The 20,101-nt window shown below is 36.3% G+C and overlaps 1 protein-coding gene across 1 annotated transcript; it reads left to right on the top strand.

Annotated features, from left to right (window-relative positions):
- Positions 1 to 6,073: 6,073 nt before the first annotated feature.
- spoplb (speckle type BTB/POZ protein like b) lies at positions 6,074 to 19,890 on the top strand. The gene is made up of 13 exons (XM_081358050.1): positions 6,074 to 6,344; positions 8,415 to 8,530; positions 9,364 to 9,493; positions 10,300 to 10,424; positions 10,517 to 10,638; positions 11,464 to 11,615; positions 11,724 to 11,851; positions 11,937 to 12,114; positions 12,305 to 12,360; positions 14,482 to 14,604; positions 14,693 to 14,835; positions 16,292 to 16,345; positions 18,881 to 19,890. Exons 4-13 carry the CDS (start codon positions 10,347 to 10,349, stop codon positions 19,023 to 19,025), a joined length of 1,179 nt encoding a protein of 392 aa, XP_081214176.1. The 5' UTR covers positions 6,074 to 6,344; positions 8,415 to 8,530; positions 9,364 to 9,493; positions 10,300 to 10,346; the 3' UTR covers positions 19,026 to 19,890.
- The last annotated feature ends 211 nt before the right edge of the window (positions 19,891 to 20,101 follow it).

The following is a 20,101-nucleotide window of genomic DNA, read 5'->3' on the forward strand; positions in this document are numbered from 1 at the left end:
ACAGACGATGATGTGTTTTTCGTCTTTTTTTTCTATTTCTAAGGCGAAATAAGGATAATTTCTTGGAAACCCAAGACAAACAATGTGGTTTTGTGCGGCGCTCTGTGTCTGTACATTTTCTCAGAGGCCTTATCATTAAGGCTAATGTTGATTAACTTCTAACAGCTCTCTTTCTCTCTCTTAAGCTGTGTGTTTGAAATTTGGCAATACATTCCTCCTAATTAAACCAATGTCTTCTCAAGCTTTTGTGCTTTTGTTGATAATTATGTGTTTTTGAAATTGCCAGCCTGACAGAAGTCTGTGAAATATCTCTGTGCAGACAGGCTTCAGAATGCTGCAATCTGCTAGTTCTCTCTCTCTCTCTCTCTCTCTCTCTCTCTCTCTCTCTCTCTCTCTCTCTCTCTCTCATGGAATATGTACACAGCTGGCATATGCTGAAGACTGGTGAAGCATTAAACCAACCTTTATAAAATATATTATATCACTGCACACATTCCTGGTACTTTTCACCTCAATAAATTTTCAATGGTCACATAAAGGTGCCGGCAGCACAGGTCATCACCTGAATGAGTGCTCCAACATAAAATGAAATGGTGTACATGCAGGGCTTCCTATTAATAACCCTTGGGGAACTTTTTGCTGACCTATACACACATGCAAACATGCACTGCATGCAAACTGTACAAATACAAAGACATATACAAACCCTCATGCAAATAGGCTATAAAAACTACAGTATTTCAAACATGCACAATCTTTCATCAGGCATATGTATACATGTCTACTATCGATCAAAAGTTTGGAATAATTATTATTTTTTAAACGTTTTTGAAAGAAGTCTCTTATGCTCACCAATGCTAGCATGATAAAAAATATAGTAAAACTAATATTGTGAAATATTATTGCAATTTAAATTTATTCCTGTGATGGCAAATCTGAATTTTCAGCATAATTACATCAGTCTTTAGTGTCACATGATCCTTCAGAAATCATTCTAATCTGCTAATTTGGTGCTCAAGAAACATTTCTTATTATCAATGTTGAAAATAGTCAATATTATTGTGGAAACCGTAATACCATTAAAAATATACATTATTACATTTTAAAATATATTGAAATAGAAAAAGGTTTTTTGAATTGTAATAGGCCTAATATATTACTGTTTTTACTGTGTGTTTGGTCAAATAAATGCAGCCTTTCTGCATTTAAAAGAGATATTTCAAAAACATGAAAACATATTATTCCAAACTTTTGACCGGCAGTGTAGTACATAAAAGTAGTTGTACATAGAATGTGCATTTTGAGCAGAAAAGTGTATTTTCATGTTTGCATGCATACAAGTCCAATTACATAACCATTATGCCACCATTACATCTCCAGCAAGGAACACTGTCTTGGTGAGCGATGTAAGTCTTGTGATTTTTTGAAATACTACAAGGTAATAAGAGTTCTGTTTTTGTCATATATAATAATTCAACATTTATCTCTCTTGTGTGTGTTTTTTATTTATTTATTTTTATGTTCTTTTTTATGTTTATGGCCTCTTGATCATGTTGTGAAAACTGGAAACTATAAGTAGAGATGACATGAATCTTTATCTACAAAAATGGCCTGTGTGGTTTGACTTTGTGGAATCCCTCTTGCAGACCGGGTATTAATCACTTTTCTCTCTCCATCCTTTCCCCCCTATCTCTCTCCATCCTTCTCTCTGTTGCCAAAGGTTTTAAAACTCATTACTATTACCCAGATTAGAATTCAGAACTCAAACAATGAAGTTAATTACGACAGATGATTACTGCTGTAAGAGCTCTGGAGTTCTTAAGACATTAGTTGCCAGGGGGGTACTTTGTAGAAGCGTGCAGCAACTGAAACCAGCTCAGCTAAACCTAAGCTGAACTATTTTGTTTTTTTGTCAAAACAGGGGAAAAAATAGTGCGTAATTAAAAATGACATTTTATAAAAAAAGAAGTCTGGAGAAAAGGGCTTATAGGGGGTACTCTGCATTTGATCCAGAAATTGCTAATATGTCTGAAATCTACTTTAAATTGTTTTTAGATTGCATTAAACAACTGCCAACCTCACATGGGCAACTGAAGAAAAAAATATATATACGTATTTCACCAATTTGTTCAAATCGATATTTGGAATAGCAGTAGAACTGCTTGGTTTCTCATGCACCACTGATAATAACAAAAACAGGTCAAAATGCTCTGTTTTATGCGGCATTTCAGCTTTTCATTCTGATGAAACTGGCTAACATTTCTCGGTGTGTGAACATCAGTGCTTTTATCATCAAAGAAAAGTGTCAATTATGGTACAAACTTTTAAACTCTAACATTAACAACACTGATGCTGAAAAGTGTGATCAAGCATCTTTCCTTTCAGTCTCTATGTGTCCCACTACGTGACAGGGAATTTCTGTCTCATAATTGGGAAAGCCAGAGGGGTAAACTCAACAGAATCTTTTTTGGGGGGGTTGAGGTGCTTGACAAAAAAAAAATCAAAGTAAAATAATATAGTGACATTTCAGGAGTTTTGGAAAATGTTTCGCTGAATATATCATAACCATATTATTAACTGATAGCGATAATAAAACTAACTACTACATTCTGCTTTATACTTTTTCAAGAACATAAAACAGAATTTTAACAATAATTTACTTCCACGGTACATTTTATCATTGTCCTATGTTGTCTTTTTAAATATATAGTCTATTATAAAGTCACAATGAAATTGAAGTTCCAACAGATCTTTTCTTCCATATTGTGACATACATTCAAGTGTAATGGATTATTGTAAAAGAAAAAATGCACTTACGTTGCACTTAAAAAGGGAGGCAGATGAATGTGACCCAGCAGGGTGGGGTTTAGCTAGACTATAAGGGTATGTTTACACGACAGCAATGTACTAAAAACTGGAAAGTTTTTCCTTTGCACTTTTAAAAAGTTTTGTACATGTATAGCCTACAGTTGAAACCGTTGTCAAAACGATCCCCGTTCACACAGATCCACAAAAACACTGTATTATGCATTCCAGGCCAGTAGTTGGCAATGTCACTTTCTAAAGAAGCAGTACGCACCTATGGACTAAACACGTAATACGCATTCACAAGTAAGCATTTTTGCAGTTTACACGGACACAATAACGGTCCACAAAACACCACTGTCATAAAATAAACGGGCAAACGCAAAAAAAGTTTTAGTTGAAAACCAGTAAATTATTGTAAAAGTCCCTAACATGTCTCCAGAGAGAAGTCTGTCATTTCAGCGGAAAATTGAGTTATGATATTTTGGTTAAAGATTACAAGTTAAAAAAGTAAAAACTTGCTTACATAAATGATTCCCTATAAAATCAATAACATGCATTAAAGGGATAGTTCACTTTGAAATTAAATTGTGGTATGTTTTAGCTTACCTCAAGGGCATCCAAGATGTAGGTGTCTTTGTTTCCGCAGTAGTTTCAATTTTGATATTTTTAAGTCAAACCGTTCTTGTCTGTCAGTCATATAATGCAGGTCTATGGTCACCACCTCAAAGAGCATGCACAGAGAAGTCCAAATTAAAGGGGGGGTGAAATGCTCATTTTCACTCAATCTCCTGTTAATCTTGAGTATAGAGTAATATTGCATCCTTCATATCTCCAAAAAGTCTTTTGTTTTATTATATTTTTAATTTAAAGATCGACTGTACCGAGTCTTTCCGGAAAAAAACGAGCGGCTGAAGGCGGGCCGTGTGGGCGAAGCTAAAGATGTGCTTACCCGCCTAGCTAAAAACACACAGAGACATTTGTTCAACAGTTTTACTCACCGTTCCAACGCACGACCGCGAACCTTTATCATTGTGACTGCTCGATCCTTAAGCATTAGACGATCTGCAAATCCGTAAATCTGGGCTATGTATATAAAACAATCATCGTCGAAATGCAGGGAACAACAGTCTTACACAACTCCGTTTATGCTCAGGAAAACAAACTCCATCCACGGGTTCCTTAACTGCTGGGTTCTTTGGGAATCTGTGCAGGGTTGTCTTGCCATGGCAACCAAAAACACACTTCTTTGGTGACATTGACTTCCCAAAAGCCGGGCAGGGCGCTTTGATTGCGAACTGCTTTCACTCTCTTGCTCTGGTTTAGGAGTGCGCGCGCGCCCGCGATCTTACCGGAGAAGTGCCCTTAGGACCCATAAGGAAATTCCGCTCTATCTTACGTAAGACAGAGCCATACTCGAAAAAAACTTTCCGAAACTTGTGACAAACCGGAAGGAGTATTTTTGGAACAAAAATACTCCTTCAAACGTACAACTTAGTTTTTGAAACTTTGTCCATGTTTAGCATGGGAATCCAACTCCTTACCAGTGTAAAAAACTCAGTATGCATGAAATAGCATTTCACCCCCCCTTTAAACAATTCCCCATTGTAAGTACACACTGATGGCCTAAGACACGAAACGAGCGGTTTATGTGAGAAAACGTGAGAAAACAGTATTTATATAGTTTTTACCTCTTGTACACTTTCCGCGCGCCCTCAGATCACTTGGACGTGGTTGTGTACAAGAGGCAAGAACAATATAAATACTGTTCGTTTTCTCACACAATCCCCTTGTTTCGTGTCTTAGGCCATCAGTGTGTACTTACGATGGGGAATTGTTTAATTTGGACTTCTCTGTGCATGCTCTTTGAGGTGGTGACCATAGACCTGCATTATATGACTGACAGATAAGAACGGTTTGACTTAAAAATATCAAAATTGAAACTGCGGAAACAAAGACACCTACATCTTGGATGCCCTTGAGGTAAGCTAAAACATACCAAAATTTAATTTCAAAGTGAACTATCCCTTTAAGAAAATAGACAGGGTGAGGTTTTATTTCATATTGAATTAACTAATGTAAAATGATTTATACATGCAAAAAACATGTATATATTTATAGAGTTAACTAATAAAAGACATAGTATAATTTTTTTTTGTTAAAATTAGTTAAAAAAAATCATCATAACTCAGACTTTTTTTGTTTATTTAAAACCCCCTTTGTAATTTTCAATATAATGATTGGTATGCAGGGCTGATGTACAATCCAGATCTACATTTAATTATAAAAAGCCTTTTATTAAACTTTCATCTGTGTTTGATAATAGAATATTTTTCCACACAAATACCAGTTCATCCACTCTCATCTTTTTCATTTAGTTGATAATCCTCTTACTTTCAAACACAGATAGTGCTATGCAGCAGGTCACAGGGCATTGAGACTCTGGTTTTGTCATGGTAATGAAGCAAGTGAGACAGCTTTCAATTCACAGACGATGAGCTCAAATCAGAAATAATAGCTTTTTTTTTTTTATCGTTCAAATTGGCAAGTAACTTTTTCCTCTGTTATTATTTCCATGTATATGATGTGAAAGATATACAGTATATCTCCCCTGGCTTAAAAGAACTGCCTTTCATATTTCATTGAGTGATAGCCTGGATTTGTTGAGGATCATTACCATTACAACAGCCCCTGCAAAAGATACTGTTATCTTCTCTTGTGATATCAAATGATGATATATTGTGAGGCATCTCATTCAGTCTCACAGATGTGATACCGATCAGCGTGGCAATATAATGATGAAGTAGGATAAAAGATAATTTGAGTCAGCCTCAATGACACTTCAGTCCCGTTTGGTTACGTGGTGAAGGGGGAACTGGATAAGTCATACCTTTTCCCAGTCATATATTCTAGGCCTATACATCCCTAAAAGAGTAACTTGATTTTGTCATAGATATCCCAATTTTTTTTAGGTAAAGAGAATGTAATGCCATGCACATAAATGCAGGCTATGGTGTATATTATAATGGTGTGTCACATATAATGTATGTAATGAAGTACCTATCATTATATTATAGATTCACTCTATTATATCTATATCTTCATGTAAAATTTTCGCCCCCAGCCCCCCACTTCATGGAAACTGCTAGTTCCTATGCAGCTGAGAGTAACTTCGCAGTGCATCATAAAATGTACAAATGTAGGTGCATGTTTTATCTAAGTTATGGCAGCCAAGCTAATTAAAACAACCACGATAATCACTCTATCAGTAGTAGCCATTAGGATTTAGTGTACGATGCTAACTAACTGTGCTTGTTATTAGAACAGATGGTTTGAGAGGAAGTTATGTGCGCATGCGCAGTGCGCCTGCACAGAGCTGAAGCGCAGGCAGCGCTATGAGAGACAGGGAGAGAAAAACACCCCTTATCTGTAGAGAAAGGCTCAAAAGTTCACTCGTTTCGCACAAAATTCTTTCTACGACTCACTCAGGTCACATATCGTACCGTGTTTCTATGTCTGTGATGCGGAGTGTCTAAGAGGTTTGTAAAATTATTTTTTTCTTATGTTTAACCACCGCTCTGCGCACTGACACAAAGACAGATGCTTACTCGATCTACTCCATTATGTGCTGTTTTGGGACAAACAAATCAGATACGTGCGGGGTTTTGTAGAATGATCTTTCTTGGTTTCGGCCTTAAAGCAACATTGTTGGCTGGGCTTTGTTATGGTTCTGTCTCTTGTTTGGGCCGTGCATGAAATGTAGGCCAAACGAGACGAGCCGTGGTCGGCTAACTTGGTTTCCTTGACTCTTTTTCTCTTCGTTTTCCGCATCAGTTGCACAGCGAGCGGATATAACAGAAAGACGTCAAGTGTTCGGCGCTCATATGTATGTACAAACTTGTTTGAACGCGGTAAGAAACACGGTTATCGATTTATAACTAAAACTTGGGGCGGATGGGGCTGAATTTGTAGCGCATTACAGCGATGTCCGATTCGCGAACGAACGATTCGTTATTTAGAGTCGAATCTTTTCAGTGAATTGATTGATTTGGTTAACAAAACCTGTTTGAAAGATTCGTTCACGATTCACAACCGTTCCGAGCGGTTCTCAACAACTCATTCGTAATAATCATATTAAAGGGATAGTTCACCCAAAAATGAAAATTCTGTCATTTACTCAGCCTCGTGTTGTGCCAAACCTATACGACTTTCGCTCATCTTCGTAACAAAAAACGAAGATATTTTTAATGAAATCTGAGCAATATCTGTCCGTCCATTGACGGCTACTCAACTACCACTTTGACGCTTACAAAAAAACAAAAACAAAGCTCATAAAGGAATCGTAAAATCCATAAGAATTGAGTGGTTTATAAACATATTTCATCAGTGCACACAACAGATCTGGTAAACTGAAGCTCAAGCATGTTCGGTTGAGCTTCTGTTTATGTTTGCTAATCAATATTTATATGTGAATAAAAAGCCTAAATTCAATCTATTCATCATATAAAGCGATAATGTCTCTCAATTTGGACTAAACCGCTCAATTCATATGGATAAGTTTTAAGATCTCTAGCCTATATCAACTTTTCAAAGTGGCAACGAAGCAACAAATTCAAAGTGGTAGTTGCGTAGACTGTTAATGGAGGGACAGAAATTGCTCTAATTTCATTAAAAATATGTTCATTTGTGTTCCAAAGATGAACGTAAGTCTTACAGGTTTGGAACGACATGAGGGAGAGTAATGAATGACAGAATTTTCATTTTTGACTAACCCTTAAACAATTGAGAACCGACTCTTTTGAACTTGCCGATTTCCAGGGATTTCGATTGACAATTCAACAACTTTATTAAATCTAGAAACATCTCTTTCAGATAGCCTATTCATTGTTGTTATATTATTTTATATACACTTTTAAATAAAGTAAATTTTATATAGTATGCTTCTAGGGAAAAAAAAGCTTCTAAATCGAGACTTTCTCGCTAACGATGTCTAGAGCGGTAGCTGAAGGTTGGTACAACAACGATAATCCTGAGTACATTTTTTAGATCATTTTCTTCAGCTAATAAACACGTTGTTTCTGTTTTTTGAAGTTATTAGGTTTCAAAATCTATCTGCAGTTATATTAGTGTATATATAAAAAAAAGATTCTTTCAGTATGTGCATCTCATTGGACTGCCATTATGTCTGTTGTCATTTTTTCAGTCTTCCATTGTTGACCATAAGGGCAGTACAATGTTTTTAAAAAGTACTTTTCAGAAAGTTCTTTCCTCAACTTTATTTTGTGTATATGTCTTTAATTTCATGTTGTCTTCATGTTTTACAATTGGCTTGTGTGTGTTCCTGTTCTCTGCATCATTTATCAAACATCATAATGCCCCTTTGCATTTATTGCTGCATTTTATGAGGTTTGCGCGCTTCACTTGTTAACAAAACGTTCACAAACACAACTCGTTTTTTTATTTAGTTCTATATCGTCTCGTTCACCCGACTCAAATATGCCCATATTAGAGTTATGATGTCAATAGTCTGTGAGCTGCAAAGCAATTGGGACCGAACTTGATGCAGTGCCAGTGTAGATATGGTGTTAAAATCCAGTTATTCCTGCCAGGGTTCATTGAGTCTTTGCTGAGAGTGGCATCCCACTGAACCGCCCTCATCTGCCAAGCTTTCTGCTCTGGAAGGCTCGCAAAACTCCCACAAGTGAGATTCAGCATTCTTACTGAGGTGAGTGTGCGGTTGATTGTGATTTGTAGATGAGTCAATGAAGACTTGATTGTACAGAATGGTGAATTCTGATTTGTCATGTACAGCTGGCATGTTGATACGTTTCATTCAATAGTTAGCCTAAGCTCAGTTGACAACATTTGTAACATAATGCTGATTACCACTGTAAATAATCTATAAATAACTATATTTATAGATTATGTATCATAACTACTTCCAATGGAAGTAAACAGGGCCAGGAAATTAATTATAAAATGCATAGTATTTATAGCCCTCAAGATATTATACATACTGTTGCTTACTGACCTTGTTTGTGTACTAGTTATATCCAAATTTGTTATTTTGTCATGATGATGTAAGGCCAGCCATAATCTGTTCACCATGACTGGTGAAGAAAAACAGCCAGAAATCGCCCATCTTTATTGATACCTGTTCATATTCTGGCAACATTCACAGATTTTACTTAGGGGGGACTAAAAACTTGCAGCCACTAGTCTCACCGCCATTAAATGTATACAAGAATACATGTTTTTATGGAAGAATTAAAAGTTTTAACAAAAATATTAGCTTTACATTTTGGTTTAACCCTCAGGATGCAGGCATTGCCTGCATTTCTTTCTCTCTCTGTGATTTTTGAAAACTAATGGACAAGTTGAGTTCTGTTTGAATCAACATTATGCAACGATTGATTTTTTTTTCGATTGATTTTGTACTGAGTATTCTGGAAGTACTGTGTGTCCTTTTGTTTTTCATTTCAAGTTAAACGCTATACAATTTAGCTGATTCTCATGACATGGATGCATGTGAGGTTAATTCTGTGTCTGTGTGTTTAGGATGGCTTTTTTAGAGGCTGAGGTCAGTATGCACTTCTAGTCATTGTTTCCAATCACTCAGACGGCTGTGTCTCTGAGCTTGAGCCCAGGGATGACATGGAAACACAACCTGCTGATCTCTGAACACAAGGTATTATTTGACTATACATTCTCAATGACTTCCTGTATTACTCAGTTTTTGCCATTACTGTTGGTATTTCTATTACTATTGGTTCTTTTTCAAGACTGGAGTAATGATGCTGAAAATTCAGCTTTGCATCACAGTAATGAATTATGTTTTAAAATGGATTAAAATAGAACGTAGTTGTAATTGTAATAATATTTAATAACATTACAGTTTTTACTGTATTTTTGCAAATAACTGCAGCCTTGGTGAGCATAAGAGACTTTTTAAAAATCTAAAATGCAGACGGCAAACTTTTGATGACGAGTAGTGACTTTTCTAAGTCTAACTTCTTCTTAGCAAATGATAAAATGGTCAAAAAATGTAATAGACTTGCATTGTTTGAGAGACACGAGCCACATATCCAAGAACCCTCTAGCAACCACCTCGAAACACTAGAAATCACTCTGAACACCTTAGCATTGTGGTCTGTTGTGTTGTTCATTTATAAGCCGCTTTGGATAAAAGCGTCTGCTAAATTTATAATTGTAAATGTGGTGGGGAGTTTTTTTTTATAGGCAAGCATCCTTTTCAGAAAATGCAAAAATCTAGTTTCTCAGTAGAATACAAAGTAAATTATGATTGAATGCTTTTTATTTTAGTAAGCACTATATATAAACTTTGACCTAATAGTCTACCTCAGTTGTGATTATTTATAGACATTTGAGAGAGCTGTCTTGTGATTGTAACCAGTTCTCGTATTGGGAAATCATACCGACTCGTTGACTTGTTTTGACTACAGTTGTGCAGTTTTGTCTTGATTTTGTCTGTAGGCCGAGCAGTGAGCTAAATAAGGGGCGTGGAAGGGTTAAAGCAGGCCATGTCACGGGTTCCCACCCCCCCTCCCCCAGGGGAAATGACCTCTGGACCTGTGGCGGAGAGCTGGTGTTATACACAGGTGAGAGAGACTGAGCGAATGGAAAGAGAACCGTTTTGAGTTGAGAACACGACTCCTAAATGTCCCTTTGTGTTTTTTATTTTTATCGACAGGTAAAAGTCGTGAAGTTTTCTTACATGTGGACGATTAACAACTTCAGCTTCTGTCGGGAGGAGATGGGAGAAGTTGTGAGGAGCTCGACCTTCTCCTCAGGCCCTAACGATAAGATGAAATGGTATGTTTCATTGTGTTCTGAATGTTGTCGACAGCTCCCAAGTGGCCTCTTAATTCTTCTCTCTTTCCAAATATCATTGTCTGTGAAACCACTGTGGCCTGTTTTGATTTAGGTTGGGTTTACTCTGAGCCAGCTGGGACAAATTTTGGAGATTGCAAAAGATTTATTTTGTCACTGACAGTTGATTAATTGCTTTTATGGTGAATCCTAGTCTACGATGAAGTTCTGACAATATCAGACATTTTGAAGTACAGTCCTGCAGTGTGACTGCTTCTATGTCCCTCTACCTTCCTTTACACAACAATGTGCTAAAAAATGAAACGTTTTTAATTTTTGCGTACAGACGACAACGTCGTCAAAACGATCTCCGTTCAAACGGATCCTCGAAAACGATTAAAAACGCTGTATTCTGCTGCCAGGCCAGTATTTGGCGATGTCACTTTGAAAAGAAAAACTATGTGCTTATAGACTGAACACGTAACGCGCATGCACATGACGCCACTGTTTTTACAAATTTGCGTTTTTGTAGTTTACACAGAGACAGTAACGGTATCGCTTTCAAAAACTTGAACATGAAACCCATTTTCAAGAGTCCCAAAATGCTGTTGTCTTGTAAATGAACGGCCAAAACGCATACGTTTTCAGTTTTTTTGTTCTTGTTTTTTTTTAAACGTTGTCGTGTAAACGGCTCCTTGGTTACCAAATTACAGAATTATGTGAATATAGGTGGTTGTTCAGATTCAGAAGCAATGTTTGTCCATGCTGTTGAATTGTTTTTTACATATATATAAAAAATTAACACACTTTTTCTATTTCTTTCTGTAGGTGTTTGCGAGTGAACCCAAAGGGTCTTGATGATGAGAGTAAAGATTATCTCTCTCTGTACTTATTGCTTGTCAGTTGCCCAAAAAGTGAAGTGAGAGCAAAGTTCAAGTTTTCTTTACTGAACGCCAAAAGAGAAGAAACTAAAGCCATGGGTAAGAGTTTTCTGGATGCTCCCGTTTTCTGGATTGAGATTGGTTATGTGGAGTAACTAAATTGTTTTTGTTTGTATTTGTTGCTTCTGTTTTCTCCTCACACTTCAGAAAGCCAAAGAGCCTACCGCTTCGTCCAGGGAAAGGACTGGGGCTTCAAGAAGTTCATCAGGAGAGATTTCTTGCTGGATGAAGCTAACGGACTTCTTCCTGATGACAAGCTCACTCTGTTCTGTGAGGTAACGTAACATGCACCGTTTCATGTATACTAAATGTTTTGGTGTAATAATGTCCTTGCTTCAAGCCAATGACTCATTTGTTTAGGTGAGTGTGGTCCAGGACTCTGTAAACATCTCTGGCCAGTCAAACACAAACATGCTGAAGGTTCCGGAGTGTCAGCTTTCCGATGACCTGGGTAACCTGTGGGAAGGCTCTAGGTTCACAGACTGCAGCTTGTTCGTAGGAGGGCAAGAGTTCAAAGCGCACAAATCCATACTGGCAGGTGAGCTTAGTCATCCAAACACAGCATTGACAGACGCTTGGGGTAGACCCAGATTTTGCCTTGCTAAAAAGACAAGCTGCATAGACAATAGAGAATGTTCAGTGAAATGATAGAGGCACATGATGAATTTGGCAGTACTTAACCCACATATAATTCACTTAAAACTGATGATTCATGTTTCCTTTGACAGCGAGGTCGCCAGTATTCAATGCCATGTTTGAACACAAAATGGAGGAGAGTAAAAAAGTAAGTAAAAATATGTTCACTACCTGTCATAAATTTGGATGCACATAATCTCTATTCTTTAGAATTACTATTTTTACCACATTTTATAATAATAGTAGTCATACTATTGTACTTATTGTACTATTGTACAATAATAGTACATCACTATTACATACTGATTTATTATACCATTGTTATACAGTTGTAATCAAAATTATTCAACCCCCATTGCAAATCAGGTTTATTGGCAACATTTACAGACTTTCAGGTGTTTGCAATGAACAAATCAAACAAAAGTAATTGAAATGGCTCAACGCAACAAATATTTCAAATGGTTTCCCCAAATTCAACTGAGTATGCAACTTTTAATGACTTCTGCAGTCTCAAAATTCATCATCCCCCTGAAAAGAATCACAACAGCACAAATCTGTAAAACAGGTGTTGTCTCAAGCACACCTGATCAAGGGCTTCATTAGTTGCACCAGGTGTGCTTGAGCTAGAACACATGAAATATCTGAACTGGCTAGGTTTGTTGAGTGTCTCGTTTGACTGCATGTTAGAAGTATGGCTAAGTCAAAAGAATGGTCCAAAATGTTAAGAGAAGATATCCAGGGTTCCTAAGATTTGTGGAAAAATAATTTGTTTTGTGTAATTTCCAGGTCTGGAAAAGTATATAAAAAAAAAAAAGAGTATGGAAATTATTTGTTTTTCCAGACTATTGGCCCCTATTCAGTTTTCTACAATTAAGAATTCAAAAAAAAAAAAAAAATTATTACACAGACTGGGTTAAAAATATCAATTTCAATAAGAATATAATTTCTTAAATTCCAAGAATCTATCTTTTAGTCAATGCTGTTTTCAGTTGATGAATAAACAAAACTTTGTAGCGCCTCCCATCCAATAAATCGCAAAAAGCTTTGAGTTTTGTTACTTTTGATGTGAAACAAAGTTTTGTTAATTTTTACATGAAATTCAAACTATAAATACCGTTTTGGCACTCTTTAATGTGGCATGACAGATCGCTGTAGTGCCTCAGTTCAAGCGATGCAGCGGCATCTGATCATCTCTTCCACTTTACTACTAGTTACAGCATGTGAAAAGATTAGAATGAATTTTAAAAGATAAATTACAACTTACTGAAGTCTGTATTTTGTCTCATGTAATCACTCAATCAGTGTTTCAAATGGAAAAAAACATCAATAAAACAGTTTGTGAACCAGGGGTGCCGAATCCTGCTCCTGGAAATCTACCTTCCTGCAATTTCAGCTCCAACCCTGATCAAACACAACTAAACCAGCTAATTAAAATCTTTAGGAGCACTTTATAATTACACACAGGTGTTGGATCAGGGTTGGATCTGAACTCTGCAGGTAGGTAGAACTCCAGAAACAGGATGGGCACCTCTGTTGTAAATATCTCATATAATGTTACATTTACCCCAGAAAAGAAATTTAGTGACCATAAACTTGTTAATCAGCTAGAAAAACAATTGCTAAATATATTCTCTATATTGCATATTCATTGTATTTTTACTTAACATGTTCTTCAGTGTTAAATATGTTTAAATATGGTCTGAAAAATCATTTGGAAGGAGGTCTGGAAATTTGAATCTGGAAAAGTATGGAATTTTGAAATGGAAAATGTGTGGGAACCCTTGATATCAAGTTCAAAGTTAAAGAAACAGTGGTTACGCCACCTGGACGGGGCAGGTTAGGGTTAACTTTGCATCCTCTGGCACTGGAAACCTGCAGTGTTTGGAAGGCAAGATGGATTCATTGAAGTATCAAGAAATCCTAGGAGAAAACGTCATGCCATCAGTGAGGAAGCTGAAGCTTGGGTATCATTGGATGTTCTAACAGGACAAGTTGGAGAAGGCTGTCATTAAAAGTTGCATTTTCAGTTCAATTTGAGGAAATCACTTGAAATATTTGTTGTGTTGAGCTATTTCAATTACTTTTGTTTAAAGTACAAAAGTTTAAAGCTTGGGTTAAATCATTTGATTACAACTGTATATAATATTTAATAAAATTTTAAACTTATTTTAGATTTTAAACTAAATTTTTTGTTCATTAGTAAATTAAGTAAAATAGTCTTTAGTAAATTAGTAATTTAGTTAATTTTTCTTTTTCAACCCTATTGCAGAACCGCGTGGACATCAGTGATGTGGAACCGGATGTATTTAGGGAAATGATGGTATTTATTTACACTGGTAAAGCTCCTAACCTGGAGAAAATGGCCGACAACCTGTTAGCTGCTGCAGACAAGGTAAGGTGCTTTCTGCTCTGAAGGACAGGCACTTTTGTTTTGTGTTCATGCTATCTGCTACCTCCTGTCTGTTTCTCTTTCTCTTTAGTATGCTTTGGAAAGATTAAAGGTATTATGTGAGGAGGCTCTCTGTAACAGTCTCTCTGTAGAGAATGTAGCCGACATCCTCATTCTGGCTGACCTGCACAGCGCAGAGCAGCTGAAAGCACAAGCCATAGACTTCATTAATAGGCAAGTACAAACACTCAGTTCATAATCATTTAATCTTAAAACAATCCTTTGTACACTTGACTATTCATGTTTACTGAACACTTAAACTTTACTGTATTTACTTTGCAAATATTTGCACATTTAATGGCTCTCAAGTTTAATTTGGCTGTCTTAAAGGTCCCGTTGCATGCGATTCCATGTTTCAAACTTTAGTTAGTGTGTAATGTGGCTGTTAGAGCATAAATAATATATGTAAAATTATAAAGCTCAAAGTTCAATGCCAAGCGAGATATTTTATTTAACAGAAGTTGACTACAAAAAACGGCTCGATTGGACTACACCCCTCTACATCCTGCATTAGTGACATCACCAGAACCGTTTCTTGACTAACCTCCGCCCACAGGAATGCTCCCTCAACTCTACTGGCTGCTTGCGCACTTCTTATAACTTAGGCTACTGTGTTTACTCAGCTCTTACGGTGATTTTCTGAAGTAAAACTGACGCTTCATCTTTTGTGTGATGTACAATAAACTTTATTAAACTCATCAGTACATGTTTGATCATCATTCAGACAGCAGACTTGTAGGCTATTAATAAATAATGGATACATAGCCTACAAGCAGATGACAAATACGTTATAATAACCGTAATTAAACTACTAAACCATACCTGTTTCATCTGACTCTGTAGGCATTATTGTCCGACTCGAAATGAACGCCGTTACTGAGAGTTTCTGATATTATCATCATTCCGTGAGATGAATTTTTCCTGACAGACTGAGCACGAGCTCATGAAGCTCCGCCCCCTGTGTCGTCCAGCAGCACCTCATTTGCATTTAAAGGGGACACACTGAAACGGCTCGTTTTTCTGAGCCCCAAAAAATGTCAATTTAAACATGCTGTAAAAAATGATCTGTTGGGTATTTTGAGCTCAAACTTCACATACACACTCTGGGGACATCAGAGACTTATTTTACATCTTGTGAAAAGGGGCATAGAACGGGACCTTTAAAATGATGCATGATGGGAGAATTTAGAGCGGAAATTTAATAGTTGGAAAAAATAATCCTCATCAATGTTGAAGGGCTTAAAAAAGTTTGAAGGGCAGTGGAGTATCTAAAATGGACCAAAAAAATATTTAACACTTTAAATATTTTAAATAAAATTAATGATGATAAATAACAATAATAAAAATATTATTATTATATTCCTTCAAAAATAATATTTGGCTTGTTATTTATATTAATATATCTTCCTTAAAAGAAGCCTTCAGAGAAATCATACATTTCATTATGTGGTCCCAATTTCACTTTGAATAAATGACTGATTAAAAGCAAAGCTGACAGCTAGGCCTACATCAACTGCAATTATTTGTATGACAGTAAATCCTATTTTTATTTTTTTCTTAATGGTGACAGCCGTAGCTGCAGTGCATTCTGGGAGCTCTGTGTGAATTCTGTTCTGTGCTTTTTCTTTAGATGCAGTGTTCTTAGACAGCTGGGCTGTAAAGATGGGAAGAACTGGAATAGCAAGTATGTGTGCCGACACGTTACCATCTCCCAGAGTCCTTTGCAAATATAAAGCACCCAACACATCTGTATACAGCAGGATTTGCATTTTAATGTGATTTAAGATACCTGTAAAAACCAAATGATTCACAACCTTTTTCTTTAGTTACCTTGCACAAAAACGCATGACAACTCTTATTGTATTGCACTTTTGAAAGGAATAATCTGGGTTCAGTGATATCGAAGCGCTGTCAACAGCATCTGTGGCATACTTTTTTTATTACCATGGAAAATACCCACAGGAATAACTTTGGTAACCCATAACCAGAAGTGCAACCGCTTGTAACAGTAATCTCACCACTCAGACAACATTACAGCTTAAATAATAAATACTAAAGCAGTAAGCCATAGGGAGCTAGTCTATTACAGTGAATTCAGCATTTCCCCCCAAAAGAAATAGTTTAATGAAAAACATTTGATGTTTTATTTTCAGGTATGCATTGATTTATTTGACACAACTGTTCAAAAGATTGGTGTCAGTAAGATTTTTAATGTTTTTGAAAAAAGTCTCTCGTCATTTCTTTTGAAAAAAAAAAAAAATACATTAAAACAATTTTAAAATAACTTTTGTATTTTTAAAATAGAATTTATTCCTGTGATGCAGATCTGAATTTCAAGCATCATTACTCCAGTCTTCTCCGGAAGAGGATTAGGGCCAAGCAATAATAAAAAAATAAAACCATCTCGAGATTAAAGTAACTATAATGCGAGATTAAACTCGTTAAATTTCGAGAAAAAAAGTCGAAATACAATCTTGAGAATAAACTCATTACATTTCGAGAATAAAGTCGTTGTGTTTCGAGAAAAAAAGTCGAAATGAAATGTTGAGAAAAACGCATTTGATCAGTGTTCATTGCATAGAGGACATGGCAGAGTTGGATCACTTAGTCAAGCTATATTTTAGACTTTCTTTCAGTAACAAAGAAATACTATCAACTTTAGCTAATTATGACAGAATACTAATTAGCATACGAACTTTAAAGAGAATTTGCAAGCTGCTAGGTCTTTTTAGAAGAAAAAATCAGTCCAATTTGTGTGATGTACTCGCTTTTGTCCAACATGAAATGACAACCATGGACAAATGCAAGGTTATCGCTGGCATCACCTAGCACGATTCATCGAGGTTTCGTGGTTTCCCAGGATACCATAAGACGCATTATTAAACTCAATGTAACGACTGTAACCATCTATACAGCCATTAATGACAATGCCGTACGGTTTTAATTTATCATAGATGTCCATATGCCAGAGTGCATTTGGGCCAGCGCAAGTGTACTGGCGTCTTCTCAAGCGTCTCCTTCGTCGAAATTCCACACCTTGAGGATCAACAAGTTTAATAATGAGTCTTATGGTATCCTGGGAAACCACGAAACCTCGATGAATCGCGCGTAGGCGAAAGTCTAAAATATAGCTTGCCATGGCAATATAACTCTGCCATGTCAATATAACTCTGCCATGTCTATCAGTAGGCTATGCAATGAACACTGATCGAATGCGTTATTCTCTACATTTCATTTCGACTTTTTTTCTCGAAACACAACGACTTTATTCTCGATATTTAATGAGTTTATTCTCAAGATTGTATTTCAAGGTTTTTTTTTCTCAATTTAATGATTTTTTTCTCGAAACACAACGACTTTATTCTTGAAATGTAATGAGTTTATTCTCAAGATTGTATTTCGACTTTTTTCTCAAAATTTTACGAGTTTTTTCTCGAAATACAACGACTTTATTCTCGATATTTAATGAGCTTATTCTCAAGATTGTATTTCGAGTTTTTTTCTCGAAATTTAACGAGTTTTTTCTCGAAACACAACAACTTTATTCTTGAAATGTAATGAGTTTATTCTCAAGATTGTATTTAGACTTTTCTCAAAATTTAACGAGTTTTTTCTCGAAACACGACTTTATTCTCGATATTTAATGAGTTTAATTTCGCATTATAACGACTTTAATCTCGAGATGGTTTTATTTTTTTATTATTACTTGGCCCTAATCCTCTTCCGTAGTCTTCAGTGTCACACAATCCTTTAGAAATCATTTTAATATGCTGATTTAAAAAAAAAAAACTGTGTTAAACTGTGCTGTGCTGATTAATTTCAGGACAAAAATTCAGGATTCTTTGAATAGAAAGTTAAAGGAACAAAATGAAATCTTCTGAAACACTTAGTGTCTTTGCCGTCACTTTTTATTTATTTAATGCATCCTTGCCACCAAAAAAAAAAGTATTAATGTCCTTAAAAAAATGAAAAAAAAACTTTTATATGATGTAACTATACATATTGTTTTTAATGTATTCATATTCTTCTGATCATTTTGCACCATTACTGTACTGTAGATGTGCGCATGCCACAGATGCTGTGGATAGAGCTTAACTTGTTTTGAACCCAGAACATTCCTTTTAATTAGCATGATTTCACTGAATTAATAAAAATCCCAGATTATTTTGACTCATTTCATCAGTGTATGATGAATGTTTTTGTTTTTGCTCTTTTGCAGTCATGCTGCAGACATAATGGAGACTGCAGGTTGGAAAGCGATGATTCAGTCCCATCCTCATTTAGTGGCCGAGGCGTTCCGCGCTCTCGCATCAGCCCAGTGCACCCCTTTTGGTCTGCCAAGGAAACGGCTAAAACAGTCCTGACCTTTGCCCTCAGACTGCTTAGAACAAAACGCATGAAGAGGCGGAACTACCCCACCGAGCCCTACTTCCCTCCTCCTTTTTGCCCCCCTCTTCACTCGCCCGTCACCCTTACTAGAGACACGATGGAGGAGCTAGTTCAAACCGCAGTGCTCAAGAAGAAAATGGACTTCGCCATGCTGTTCAATTTGGGCGTCATTTGAGAAATGGCCTTAAAGGATCCGCCCCTCCACTCCTTTGTGTCTCTATGTGTAGCTACGTGCCTGCTGCGACTGATCCCAGACCTGTCTGAATTGCACTAGCTCCCACATAATGCAGTAGTTTTAACATGGTGGTGTTTAGGACCTTGTATGTTACATGTTCTTGGGGGGGTTGGGTTAGCCCTTCTTATGAACTCATGGTCTGACGTTTCAAAAAAACAAGTATACACTCACTAAACGCATACCCATGCACACGCATCAAGTGCAAAGATCGTCTCCACTGACACTTTTTAAGTGATGTTTCCTATATTGCTGGCAGAATGTCGCATTGTATGTTTATCATCATTCAAATTGGCGTAAGTATTAACTGAGGTCGTGCTGTAGAATACTTGGTGAAATGTGATGCAATTCACATTGAGTATTACATGAAAACGGCTAAAGATGTCGATATTTTGCACCAACCTAAACTATTGGTAAATATGAAAATTTGTTTACCGTGCTGTTTACAGAAATTGTTTTCCCTTTTTCGCACAGTTAGTTCTGACTTTAGTTGAAGTTTTTTTTCCATGGTTTAACGTACTCTATGGATCAGGAGAGTTCTTTGTGTTGGAAAAAGTGTATTGTGGTTCAAATTAACTTTGATTTATTGCTTTGGAAATAAAATGGAGAAAAAACAGATCCAATGTGTATATATATATATATATATTTTTTTTACAAAGCGCAGTTTTGAAAGTCAACATTAATTCTGAATTGAGCTAATTTCTCAATTCATGTCCATGGTCTTATTTTGAATAATTTTCCTCTCCTGCTCCTTATTCATATTATTCTATCAACCGGTCAAGTAGAGATCTGTTTTCATTACCCATAATTAAAAAAAAG

The sequence above is a fragment of the Scardinius erythrophthalmus genome (genome assembly GCF_964197995.2).
Source record: "Scardinius erythrophthalmus genome assembly, chromosome: 25".
NCBI classification, from domain to species: domain Eukaryota; kingdom Metazoa; phylum Chordata; class Actinopteri; order Cypriniformes; family Leuciscidae; genus Scardinius; species Scardinius erythrophthalmus.